The following is a 13042-nucleotide window of genomic DNA, read 5'->3' as shown; positions in this document are numbered from 1 at the left end:
GTTGGGTAGTAATACGTCCAAGTTTTATCATTTGCTCTTATCAGACACAATCTTTTATATGTACCAAAGATACCTACAACCATGTAATCGTTTGGATATAATGATGGATCTTTGGTTAGTATTGCTTTAATTATGTGGGCCTAGAATCCACTCAATTTCATCATATGTACCAATCGGAGGAAGATAAATCACAGTCCCAGAAAAAGGGTTGAATAAAACGATACCGAGTGTCTATCACGCTGATCAACCAACCGAAAGAGGGACCACAACACCTTTTGTTGAAGCAAAATTTGAAGTCAACGGGGCGAACTATGTCCCTAGTGAGATCGTATGAGCAATGCTCCTCTTCAAGACCATCTTTTGAGGGAACAATGAGCATGGGTAGTTGAGGAAACTTGGAAGTAATTATAGATCGATGGTGTTTGTGGCGTAATGCAAGAAAATACCAAGACTTACATACCAAGCTGAATTGGAGATAATAGTAGAGAGACACCATTTTGTTAAGAATCACACCAAGAACATCACAGTCAAGAATCACACCGGTTAGTAATGATATTTGATTTCTTTTTTTTAAATGGAGACAAAGATAAATTATTATTATTATTATATAATTTAATATTACAAAGGTGACATATTTATGAATGGACATTTACAAATGTTGTTAGGATATAATATATATATATATATATATATATATATATATTTAAACTATAATTAAGCTTTATTACATTAATATTATGAAAACAAGAGTTTAAAATTTTTAAAAAAATAGTAACACAAGAAATATCGTTAAATATTTGCTCACAAATTAATTTTAATAATCCAAAACGAGAGAGCAATGCTTGTCAATTTTAATCATAAAACCACATTTATTTGATTCACTCACTTCAGTTGTCTAACAAGTGAGAGAGCAATACTTGTCAATTGAGCAACATCCACCACCAATGCCCTCACCGACTCCTTCACGCTACCGTTCATGGCGTCTTCAGCGAACCCATCCATGCACGTGTTGTCGTCGGTCAGAGCAGCGCTTACCCACGTCTGAATATCCTTAATGTCAAGTCGGGTTTTGTCATTACCCTTCAACTCCTCCACAGCCATCTTTAGCTCTTCTATCGAATCTCCAAACTCCTCAATGCAATCACTCAAAGCATAACCCTCTCGCGGTGTTAAGGCATTCGACTTGGCCAGGCTCGTGACGGTCGATGAGGCATCGTGCGTGTGCGTGAGAGCAACGGCGAGGGCGGCGATAGTCATCAGACGATGGCTGCCGTGAATGGCGGAGGCGTCGGCGGAGAGGGAGGAAAGGCAGAGGTCAGGGTAGGGTGTGGTTTGACAAGTGGTTTTGATGAATTGGGTGTCGTTGATTGGTTGAGTTGCAACAGTATATGATTGGTTGATTAAGATCATGAAGAGAATGGCTGTGATTGGAAGAACTGAGGGTTCCATTTCCCGTTGTCTCTACAAATGGTCGGTTTTGATTAAGGGGAAGTTTCCATTTATTTATTTATTTTGATAAGTTTAAGATTCCATGTAATGTTTCTAGATAAAGTTAGATCTAGGTTTGATTTTTTTTAGTTAGATTGTTTCGTAATTTCGAGGTTGTCTCCTTTATGTGTGTTTCTTTGTCTGTCATGGAATCTATTTTTTTCTCGATCTCTGTGAATATGTAGATCCATACTCTGAGAATCCCACATTGGTTGGAGGAGAACGAAACACTCTTTATAAGGATGTGGAAACCTTTTCCTAGTCGAAGCATTTTAAAAAACTTTGAGAGGAAACCCGTAAGGGAAAGCCCAAAGAAGACAATATCTGGTAGCGGTGGTAAATGGTATCAGAGTTAGACACTGGACTATATGTCAACGAGGAGGCTGTTCCCCAACGGGTAGACACGAGGCCGTGTGTCAGTAAGGATGCTGGGCCTTGAAGGAGGTGGATTTAGTGGGGGTCCCACATCGATTGGAGAAAGGAACGAGTGCTAGCGAGAACGTTGGGCCGTGAAGAGGGTGGATTGTGAGAATCCATATTGGTTGGAGGGAGAACTAAAGACCATTTATGAAGGTGTGGAAACCGCAGACACGTTTTAAAAACCTTGAGAGGAAGCTCGAAAGGGAAAGCCCAAATAAGACAATATCTGGTAGCGGTGAGCTTCGGGCATTAGACATATTGTACACCCTCATAGTTATACGCCTTATTAATATCTATTTTTTGTAATTACAAAAGAAATCTTACTTTCGTACTTTTTCAATTTTTCAATTAGTTTTTTATGGTAATATCTATATTTTTTAATTTAAAAAGAAAACGTTCATTTTTAATTAATATTTTAGGCCAACAAAACTATTACAATTTGAATAACACATTAAAAACATACTGAGTGTCTCTTCACACATGATCAAACCAACCGAAAAAAAAACCACAACACCTTCTGTTGAAGTAAAATTTGACTTCAACCGGACAAACTATGTTCTTTGTAAGATCGTATAAACAATGTCGTTTTTCAAGACCATCTCTTGAGGGAACAATGAGCATCGGTAATTGAGGATGTTAGATGAAAGTGTCACATTAGTTAATTTAGGGAATGATCATGGGTTTATAATCTAAGAATACACTCTCCATTGGTATGAGGCCTTCTGTGAAGCCCAAAACAAAGCCATGAGAGCTTATGTTCAAAGTGGACAATATCGAGTCATACCCTAAACTTCTTCACGCATGAACAATGTTCTATTAAAGCAAAATTTGAAGTCAACCGGGCGAACTATGTTCCTAGTGAGATCGTATAAGCAATGCTGCTTTTCTAGACCATCTTTTGAGGGAACATTGAGCATAGGTAGTTGATGAAACTTGGAAGTAATTATGGATCGTTGGTGTTCGTGACGCAATGCAAGAAAATACCAAAACTTACATACCAAGCTGAATTGGAGATAATCATAGAGAGACGTCATTTTGTTGATAATCACACCAAGAACATCGTAGTCAAGTGCAGTCCAATCTCGATTATTCGAAATCTCGAGATAAGAAATATATTTAAATGGGAAAATATTTTATTTGAGTAAATAATAATGATAAAATATATGCATTTAAGTGAAAAAAAAAAAAACCTTGAATATACGTTCTTCTAGAATGTAGACACGTATATAGATAAATAATTTATCTAACCTCTACACATTTATATAATTTTAATAAGATAATATGGACGTACATGCACGCGCACATGAACTCCCAAGTGAGCTCGTATACGTACCCATGCTCCTGGTCTCCAACTAGCATACACTCACGCAATCGGTATACCACAAAGGAAAGGGAGCGTGCATAGTATTATGATGTACATAATACCGTATCATAACGTCATGACAAACATAGACATTGTAAGTTACGTGTCTGTATCGATCATAACGGAGAAGTATCCCGATGCACGTGAACACACAATATGCATAAAATCCCCCATAGTTTTAAAATCATGGCATCATTCTTTTCATACCATACTTTCATAATATGTCACATTCATCAATAGCATAACGAGTAAACATGACGTGACGACATAACATTCTTCATCATAACAACACATCATAACATAATAAGCGAACATAACAATCACAAGGTAGCACATGCCACATGCCACACGCCATTCATGCTTCAAACAATTCATCCAACCCAAACAGTAGTGAAGTTACTCACCTGAGTAGAAACTCATACCCTGAACTCGAGATTAACCTATGTGAGTTCATGACATCACGTTAGAACTCATTATTTGATCCTATCTACCTAACATTTACAATTAAGCCCATAAATTAGTTTTCTCCGACCATTGAGAGAATCCAAAAGATTGAGGGACCGGGTTTAGGAGATATTTTAATGAAAGTGGAAAAATATCGATTTTTTCTTTATTTGACTTTTATTTATTTATTTTATTACGCACCATACATATATTAGATTTAAATTTGAAAATTCTAAAGGTTATTAGACATTAGCGATCTTTAAACAAAATAAATAAATAAATAAAATAAAAAAATTAAGTTATTTAAGTTGAATTAAGTTTAAATAAATAAACAAACCATGGTTTCCAAAACTAAATTGAAATTTAATTTATTATTAATTTTAAAATATACATTTTTACTTATAATACAATTATATATACGTGTAATTATTAATTTTATATTTTATATTTATTATTTACTCTCCTAACAATATTTTAAAATAATATTTTTAATTATTTAGAAGACTATTATTCTAGACATTTTTTCAAAATAGAATATTAAAAATGAATTTCAGATATAAATTAAACGCTTGAAAATAAATAAATAGATGTTTTATAAATTAATATTTTATTTTTATTAAAAATAAAAAATTAAATAAACGAACTAAACAACCTTGGGTCCAAAAATATTTTAATCATCAACCCAATTTATAAACAATCTTAAAAAAAACATTTTAAAATTCATAAATTTATTAAATAGAAAATTAAAATTTTAAAATTTTAAAAAATTTAATAACCTAACGTGTGAGAATGGTCAGCAAAATTTTTAGTTCGTTTTTTTCTTTTAAAATAAAATAAAGGAATTAGAATTAAAAAAAAATAAAAAATAATAGGTACGACCTGGTCAAAGGCGGGAAAATCATGAAAAGCACGTGAAGTACACGCTCCGAGTAATCGCGTGGGTATTTTGTTTGTTTTCCCACGGCAAGTCAAGTCAATTTTCACAGTTGTGCGTCGGTTAGGAGTAAATTCTGGTTTTGATTTCTTTTAAAGTCCGAAAACAGAGAACTCGGAAACAACACGGAAGCGAAAACGAATTGAGAAGGAGGAAAGATTACATGGCCGGAAGTTTGGTTTCCGTCGTGGCGGTGGCGGTGGCGGTGGTGGTGGTGGTGGTGGCGGCCGTCGGATTCGTGGAGGCGCAGCAGCCGGACTGTGCTTCTAAGCTAGCGACTTGTGCGGAGTTCCTGAAATCCAATAATCCGCCGGCGACGTGCTGCAATCCGATAAAGGAAGCGGTGGCGACGCAGCTCGATTGCCTCTGCAACCTCTACACCTCGCCGGATTTCTTTTCGTCGATCGGCGTTAATGTCTCCGACGCTCTCCATCTCACTAAGGCCTGCGGCGTTCCCGTCGATCTCGCCAAGTGCAAAAGTACGACTGTTGATTCCTTCGATTTTCCTCAATTTGGTTCTCTGATTGATTATTTGACTGAATTTTCTTTTCTGCTCCGCCGTTGATTTTACAGCTGGTGCTCCGGCTCCGTCACACGGTTCTCCGGCTCCGTCGCACGGTGCTCCATCTCTACCGGCAGGTAAATTTTTCCAACTTGATGGCTATTTTCGTCATTTCACGTTTTTATTTTCGTTGATATTTTTTTATGATATTGACAGCTGGATTTTCTTTCTGAATAAATTAATTGGTTTTTTCAGTCAACCAACCTTGACCTTGAGAAATTAAAATAATAATTAAATTTAGGCTAAATATCTAAATGATTTAGGGACTATGAATTATTTTTATTTTTATTGAATAGTATTTTAATAGTTAAATTAATAATTTTTTATTTGTCTAGAAAATATTATAAACTTACAAAAAAAAAATATATATATATATTTAATTTTAAAAAAATAAAAATAAATTTTGAGTTTTTTAAAATTCCATTAATACCCTTAATTTAAAATTTAAAAAAAAACTATTTTTCTTTAGGAAAAAAATCAAAGGGCTTTTTTGGAAGATTAAATTTAATGTGAAACCCTTTTTTTCCTTTCATTATATGATTTTTCAAAGCAAACCAAACTTGGGTCCCACTTTCTTAATTGATAAGCTAATGAAAAATGACTTTTTTTTTTATTAAAAAAAAAAACAATTAATGTCTTTTTATTATTATTATTTTATAAAATTTAGTGATTTACTTTAAAAATTGATTTAAACATAAATTAATTTTTTTTGTTCTATTAGATATAAAATTAAAATTATATTTAATTGATCAATTAGTTTTTATTTTAAAAAAAATTAATTATTTTAGAAATGAAATTGTAGGTTTAAAATCTTATAATATAATATCATGAACCATTTTTAATTTATGTTTCTAGAAATATTTACATTATGTGTTATTTGATTTTTGGTTATGAAGTAATATTTAATGATTTTTTTTGGAACAGTCGGTGGATTTACGTTTCTGCTCTTGTTCTTCGTCTCCCTCATCTTTTATTAGCATCTCAGATATCGTCCATAACCGATTGAACGTGTTCAAGTAACTAGCGTCGATCAACTTTCTATATAGTTTAGGGGTTAAAAGCAAGGGAAAAGTAGCTTATTTGAAAACATTTGTTTGTTTGATTTGAGTTATGGTCTCGTAGTCTCAGTGATTTTATCACTTTTTCATTAATGTAATTGTCTTATATTTGAGTTACAATACGCGAAGATTCGAAATCTAGTTCACAAGATTTCAATTTTATATTTAAGAATTTATTGAATTTAAAAAAATGTTTAATACGTCAATAAATAAACATTTTTTATTTTGTTAACTAAAATTTTAATTAAATAGACACAGATTTATTATTTATTTAATTTAGACACTATTTTCTTCCATGCCCTTAATTTCCTATTTTCGATTAATTGAAAATAATAAGTTAAAAACATATTTTAAATATAAAATTAAAAATTTAAAGATTTATTTTTAAGTGCCCACGCTCTACCGGTCTTTACACATACAAAAAAATCACTCTAATTTAACTAATTTAATACTAAAAAATATAATTAATATTAACGAATGTCAATATTTTTAACTTTAAAGATGCAATTTCAAATATATGATTAATGTACGAATAGATTATTAACACTCATGTAAAAATCATATAAAATATAATGTCGGTATTTAGTTTAAAATGCATTTTAAATATATTATTAGTATATAATATATATATATTTATTAAAGTTTTTATTTTTTTTGGGTTAAAAACCACATTTGATTAAAAAAAAAATAACAATTTAGTTTCTAAATTTTAATTTATAATTTTATAATAATTTAATTTTACAGTAAAAACTATTATTAAGATTTAATGAATTTTCTTTTCTTGTAAATAGATTAATAAACTAATTAAGAATTCAATATGTTTATAAACTAAATCGTTAAATAATAAAAATTGACATTTAAAATTTTAAAATGTTGAGATTAAATTGTTATTATAAATAAAATTCAAAATTCAAAATCTAAAAAATGTTATTTTGAGAAATTGAATTTATAAACCATTTTATTTTCTCGGAATAAAATAAAGCAAGCACGATTGTTTCTGTATTGTGCTTCGTTTTACAGGATTTGATTTTACACTAGGGCTTACCTTCTCCAACTCTGAATCTGCTGCAGACGGAGCCGTGATCGTCACCGGTGTGCATTCATTTTTATTACCTTCCTTTTATCTGATAATCAATCGTCGTTTCATTTCCCATTTTCTAGAATTGATTCCTGGATCTTCCTTCTGTTGGGTGCCCTAGCGTTTATGCCATTGTTATGGGTTCCATTTTGAAGATTTTGTTTATCCGATGTCTTCTGTGGTTTATCAATTGCATTTGAATACCGTCCTTTTCCATTTAGCGATAATTGCTGGAGGGTTTCTGGGTTTGGCAGTGGTATATGTTTAGGCGAATCTGAGTTTATTGCGGTGGGTTTTGAAAATGGGACGATTTAGATAGCTGCTTTTGTTTTCCCTCTGTTGTAGGTTATGGTGGACCAGTGGATGTGGATGTGGTCTGTAATTTATGATATATTTAGATGTTCGTTGATTTTGGATGTTGGTTCCATTTGTGTTGGTTTGTAATCAAATTTCGTTTCACTTGGTATCTCCTTTTGCTTGACAAGTCTGTTAGTGTGTATTTGTGTAAACCATCTTGTGGTCAGTGAGGGCAGGGAATGAATTCAATCCATAGTGGCTATCTACTAAGATTTAATATCCTACTGGCTTATTTGGCATCCAAATGTTATAGAGCCAGAAACAAAATAACTTCATAAATGTGAGATTCCACGTTGATTGGAGAGGAGAACGAAGCATTTCTTTTAAGGCGTGGAAACCTCTCCTTAACAAACGTGTTTTAAAACCGTGAGACTGACAACGATACGTAACGGGTCAAAGTGGACAATATTTGCTAGCGGTGGGCTTGAGGTGTTACAAATGGTATTAGAGCTAAACATTAGAGGATGTGCCAGCGAGAGCGCTGGCCTCCAAGAGGGGTGGATTGTGAGATCCTATATCGGTTGGAGAGGGGAACAAAGCATTCCTTATAAGGGTGTGGAAACCTCTCCCTAACAGATGCATTTTTAAAACTATGAGATTGACGGCGATATGTAACAGGCCAAAGCGGATAATTTCTTCTAGCGGTGGGCTTGAGCGGTTACAATAACCCCCAGAAAGTTTTATTTCACTCATTCATGCTATTTTCTGTCAATGAAGAACTGAGGTTACCGTTCAATTCACGTGATTCAAATTGGGAAACAACGTGACTGTCCATTTGTATATTAGATTTGGGAGTCAATGTGAGAAGAAAACTGTCCCCTGGCTAGTTAGTCCTTGAGATGTCTACGGTAGAATATTGATTTTCAGCTACTTGGCAACTACCCAATTTGAATTGGTTTTCATAGGTCCTCTAGTTCTCCGGAAAATGCATTAATTGGTCATTCTAATCTTCTATTTGGTATTTGTGCTAACATTTAGACTGAAAAAGCCCTTTCAGAGTTGTCTTTCTTTGTCCTTCTGACTACGGCTTTAACTATTTCTGAGATCTGCTTAAAGAGTTTTTTCTACACTTCTAGTGGCTTTGTTAGTTTATCAACTTTGACGTAGGTCTTCTGTATACTCTGGTTTTAATCTCTCTGTCTCTATCTGTTCTTTTAGGCTTTGATCAAGCACTAAGATTTTGCAATGGTACACTTAATCATTTTCTTAGTTCATTAATTTTTTTTTTTTTTTTTTTTTTTTTTTTTTTTTTTTTTTTNTTTTTTTTTTTTTTTTTTTTTTTTTTTTTTTTTTTTTTGATGATGCAAAATTTTGATGGAGGATATTATCCTTTGACCTTTCTTTGCCCTTGTATCTAGAGGTGTTATTATTGTGTTTGTGATTGATAAATAATGAATATGGTTGTGTTTAAAAGATATTAGTGTTTAATTTGAATTAAGAAACATGGACCTAGACGCAGACATGGGATGTGGTCAATATGCAACACGAACACAATGACATGTTATTTTCTAAGCAATTAGGAGTTGGGACACAAAATTTGTTTGGCGAAAGTTTACAAGGGTCTTGTGTCTACAGTGTTTTAAAATGCTCTGAACATATCCAACTATGTTCAGACAAGTGCCTGCCACATGCCTAAAGCGCTCAATTAGCATTTGGCAGTTGTAGAATTCTTTACAAACATTTCTAACGTGAAGAGTGTTTGATGAATGTCAAGCGTGGATACATTATACACTTTAGTTCGAAGGAGCACCATAATTGTTTATTTGCCTATGTTCTTGTATTGTTAATGACTATATTGTTGGATTAAACCCTTACAAGAGAATGCAGTTGTAGGACGTGTGTAGCAAATTTTTGACTTCCTTAGAGAGAGAGGACAGATATCATTTATGTGCTTTTATTTGATTTCGAGATTGGTCACTGCAGAGACAATCGGCTTGAAATTACTACGTCCCCAATCCATTAATTGTGATAAAATGTTATATTGCATCGCGGATAATTGGATATTGTCTGAAGTCTGGACTCCTTTTCTACTACTAGTGTAATCTTATTCGGTGATTTGGAAGGATGTTTATCTCAAGGTTTCTTTTTTTTTTTTTTTTTTTAATGTGCTGGCCATTTATTTTCATGCCCCTTTGGGTTTATATCGTGGATACTTTTTGTGAGATCCCACATCAACTCGATAGAGGAACGAGTGCCAGCGAAGACGTACATGCACGTCCTGAAGGAGGGTGAATGGTGATATCCCTCATTGGTTGGAGAGGAGAACGAAACATGCTTTATTAGGGTGTGGAAACCTCTCCCTAGCAGACACGTTTTAAAACTTCGAAGGGAAACTCGGGAGGGAAAGTCCAAAGAGGACAATATCTGCTAGCGGTGGGCTTGGGCCGTTACACTTTCTGCGGGTCTTTTGTTGTGCCTTCTACAGTTTATGAAATTCTACTAATGTTTTTGTGGGCTACCCTTTTCATGGTTCCAAGAAGATGTTGTGACTTGCGTTTTCCAGGGTGTTCTTTAGACTCTTTTGGAGTGTGCGGAATGGTTGAATTTTTGGACACCTGATTGTTTCTTGGATTTGGTTATTCTTATTGCTCTTTGTTGGTGTAAATATAAACACTCTTTTAGCAATTGTAGTCTTTCATCTTTAATTAATAACTAGATAACTTCGTAATTTCATGGATGAAATTAACTCTTCTAAAAATCACTACTGGTGTATTGTTATTATAATATGATTCCTGTCCTGCTTTTCAGGTAGTCTGCCTAGGAGCATAATGGGTGATTTTTCCATTCAGATTAGTTCAAACCTTGTTAATATGTTAATTGATGATACCGAAAAACCGAAAAGAAAACCGAGAAGAAACAGAACGAAGGAACCCCAAGTAAAGGTTGATCAGAAACATGTATCTGATGATTCTGGGATGCTCAAGGGAAGCACAAGTGATGGATGGCCTCACCAAGCTCCTCCGCTCTTTCTTCCCATAATTCCGCCCGTGCATTCTGCCAATCCAGAGCTAGATGCAATCCGATCCATCCTGCAAGAGAGCGAAAGGGTTGTCGAGAAGTTGCAGAAGCAGGAGGACAACATGGTGCAGGAAGTTACTCAAAGGGCAAAGGAACTCCATGACAAGGAGTTCAAGCTCCCTTACCAAAAGCCCATGCCATGCGTGGCTGAGAGTGAAGCTTGCTTTCAATGCTACAAAGATCATCCCAATGACTCTTTGAAATGTGCTCATCTCGTAAAAAGTTTCGAAAACTGTAACCGTCAAGCTCGGCAGAAATTGAGCTCGAGCTCGGTCGAGAAGTAGGATTGCCATCTGCAATGAATCTTCTCTTGTACTGAGAACATTGTGATTTCAAGTTCTCACCGAGAAAAGGAAAGAAAAAAACTGATTTAGCCAACAGAAATAACCCAAGACATGACTGTTGGGGGTTCCTTTGATTCAATTTTGTGTGTTGTTTCTTGAATCGTATTGGCCAGCCTTTCTCTTAGGCTCTATGGGTGTACTTATATGTCATTCACTACGGTTCAAATCCGTTCGACTAGATGAGTGAACTCTTCCTCGTACCCTTCATAAAGACGGTTCATGAGTGAACTCTTCCTAACGAGAGGCTTGCCAACGTGCGTCTATTATTGAAATCACCCGATTAGAGAGTACCCTTCAACGTCTATTGCTTGATCTTGTTGTGTGCAGATTGAATATTAGAGTTTATATCATCTACTTTGAACAAATATTAATGTGTAACAGATTTCGTAACTTTAAAATGAGCTTAGTTGACTCAATTATTGTTAATATAGACAAAACGGACTCTTGATATACATAAATTTAATATCTAAACTTTCGTGTTTTTGTTCAATAGGTTCTTAAATTATCAGTATGTTTATTTGTTAAATATATTTGAAAGTTTAGAAATAATAATTTAATTTTGTTACAATATGAAGAATAAATAGATATAACCTTTATAAATTTAAGTACAAAATATTAATTTAATAATAGAAATTAAATAAAAATAATAATTAAATATCATTTCAACTTTTTTAAATAGAAAAAGGAAAATTTCACACCAAAATGATACATGAAAACCACGTGCACATCACGTGATGGAGAAAAATGCAGGCGAATTCCGCGTTACATCCTCCTTCGACAAACCAAGTAGTCAACTAATTTATCGCCGTTGTATTTCAATTACTCGGCTACCTTTCCCTTTCCTCCAATCCGCCGTCCTTTTCTCCCCGGAGTCCTGCCGGCCGGAATCTCATCACTCCAGTTTCAGACTTCCGATGGTACTAAGATTCGGTCTCAAATCTTCTCCTTACTAATTCCGTCTCCTCAGGTACTGTCACTATCTCTCTGATGAATTCTTCAACGCATTACTCTTTCAGCAACTTAATTCCTTTTCAAATTCGTTTCTCGGTAGTCACTGGAAGCTTAATTTTCATGAAATTCCATTTCGGTGAAGCTAATTTCTGGAACAATTCATTTTCTTAGCAGTTTCTAAATACGGTAGTTGTTAGCATCAGTTAATAAATTATCGCTTTCTTGTATGATCTTAATTCTATGAGCTTACTATGAACATATGAGTTGTAGTTGAAGTGATTTTTTTATTCTGAATCACTCAGAAAATGGCAAAGGGAACAGAGCATTCGCTGAGGTAATTTGGATTTTGGGTGATTACACAAACTGGATGCATTTTATTTGAATAGAATTAGTAACTTCAGAAGTTCTTATTGTAAGAACATAGTAGTTTGTGGTATTTCAATGTATGAATGGATTGGGATGCTTTGGATTTGGAACATTTTGATTCATAGTAGAACTGAAGTGTATGAATTAAAATGTTCCAAATCATTGTGTTTTTAGTGCCAAATAGTTGATCCACCTTAGAAGTTTGTAGTAAGTAAAGATGCTTTTATCTGTTAATCATAGAAGTTTGGGTTTGTTTTAGACTCCTTGGGCTGCTGTAAGGGCATGTCATTGTTGAAATCTAATTGCTGGATGTTTTACGTTGTAAAGTAATGTGGTTGCTCAACACGAACTGAAGTGTATGAGTGTTCTCGGTCAGGTTTGTGACTTGGGGAGGAGAATGAAGCATTCTTTATAATGGTGTGGAAACCTCTCCCTAGCATACATATTTTAAAAACCTTGAGGGGAACCTTGAAAGGGAAAGGCCAAAGAGGACAATATCTGCTAGTGGTGGGCTTGGGTTTGGGCTGTTACAAATGGCATAAGAGCTAGACACCAGGCGATGTGCCAACGAGGAGGCTAAGCTCCAAAGAGGGGTGGACATGAGGCGGTGTGCTAGCAAGTATACTGGCTCCCGAAGGGTGGTGGATTGGGGGGGGGGG

The 13042-nt window shown here is 34.4% G+C and overlaps 4 protein-coding genes across 6 annotated transcripts in view; 3 read left to right on the top strand and 1 right to left on the bottom strand.

Moving 5' to 3' along the window:
• Positions 1-882: 882 nt before the first annotated feature.
• On the bottom strand, positions 883-1449 carry LOC111809749 (21 kDa protein-like). Its single transcript, XM_023696155.1, has one exon. The coding sequence runs from the start codon at positions 1447-1449 to the stop codon at positions 883-885; it is 567 nt and encodes a 188-aa protein (XP_023551923.1).
• Positions 1450-4796: 3347 nt separating this feature from the next.
• On the top strand, positions 4797-6433 carry LOC111810309 (non-specific lipid transfer protein-like 1). Its single transcript, XM_023697002.1, has 3 exons — positions 4797-5128; positions 5223-5288; positions 6136-6433. The coding sequence occupies exons 1-3, from the start codon at positions 4813-4815 to the stop codon at positions 6186-6188; spliced, it is 435 nt and encodes a 144-aa protein (XP_023552770.1). The 5' UTR covers positions 4797-4812; the 3' UTR covers positions 6189-6433.
• Positions 6434-7241: 808 nt separating this feature from the next.
• LOC111809636 lies at positions 7242-11353 on the top strand. 2 transcript variants are annotated; one of them, XM_023696010.1, is made up of 2 exons: positions 7242-7361; positions 10453-11353. In XM_023696010.1, exon 2 carries the CDS (start codon positions 10473-10475, stop codon positions 11004-11006), a length of 534 nt encoding a protein of 177 aa, XP_023551778.1. In that variant the 5' UTR covers positions 7242-7361; positions 10453-10472; the 3' UTR covers positions 11007-11353. The 2 variants fall into 2 exon arrangements, with proteins under 2 accessions (XP_023551778.1, XP_023551779.1); XM_023696011.1 differs by lacking the exon at positions 7242-7361 and adding an exon at positions 7400-7603.
• Positions 11354-11840: 487 nt separating this feature from the next.
• The window catches only part of LOC111809668, a 5785-nt gene continuing 4583 nt past the window's right edge, over positions 11841-13042 (top strand). For both annotated transcript variants that reach the window (XM_023696048.1, XM_023696044.1), the window contains exon 1: positions 11841-12033. The gene's annotated coding sequence lies outside the window, so the exon portion shown is untranslated. The remainder of the gene's footprint in view (positions 12034-13042) is intronic.

Source organism: Cucurbita pepo, chromosome LG14, assembly GCF_002806865.2.
Source record: "Cucurbita pepo subsp. pepo cultivar mu-cu-16 chromosome LG14, ASM280686v2, whole genome shotgun sequence".
NCBI lineage: Eukaryota > Viridiplantae > Streptophyta > Magnoliopsida > Cucurbitales > Cucurbitaceae > Cucurbita > Cucurbita pepo.
This window is presented reverse-complemented; position numbering and strand designations above follow the sequence as displayed.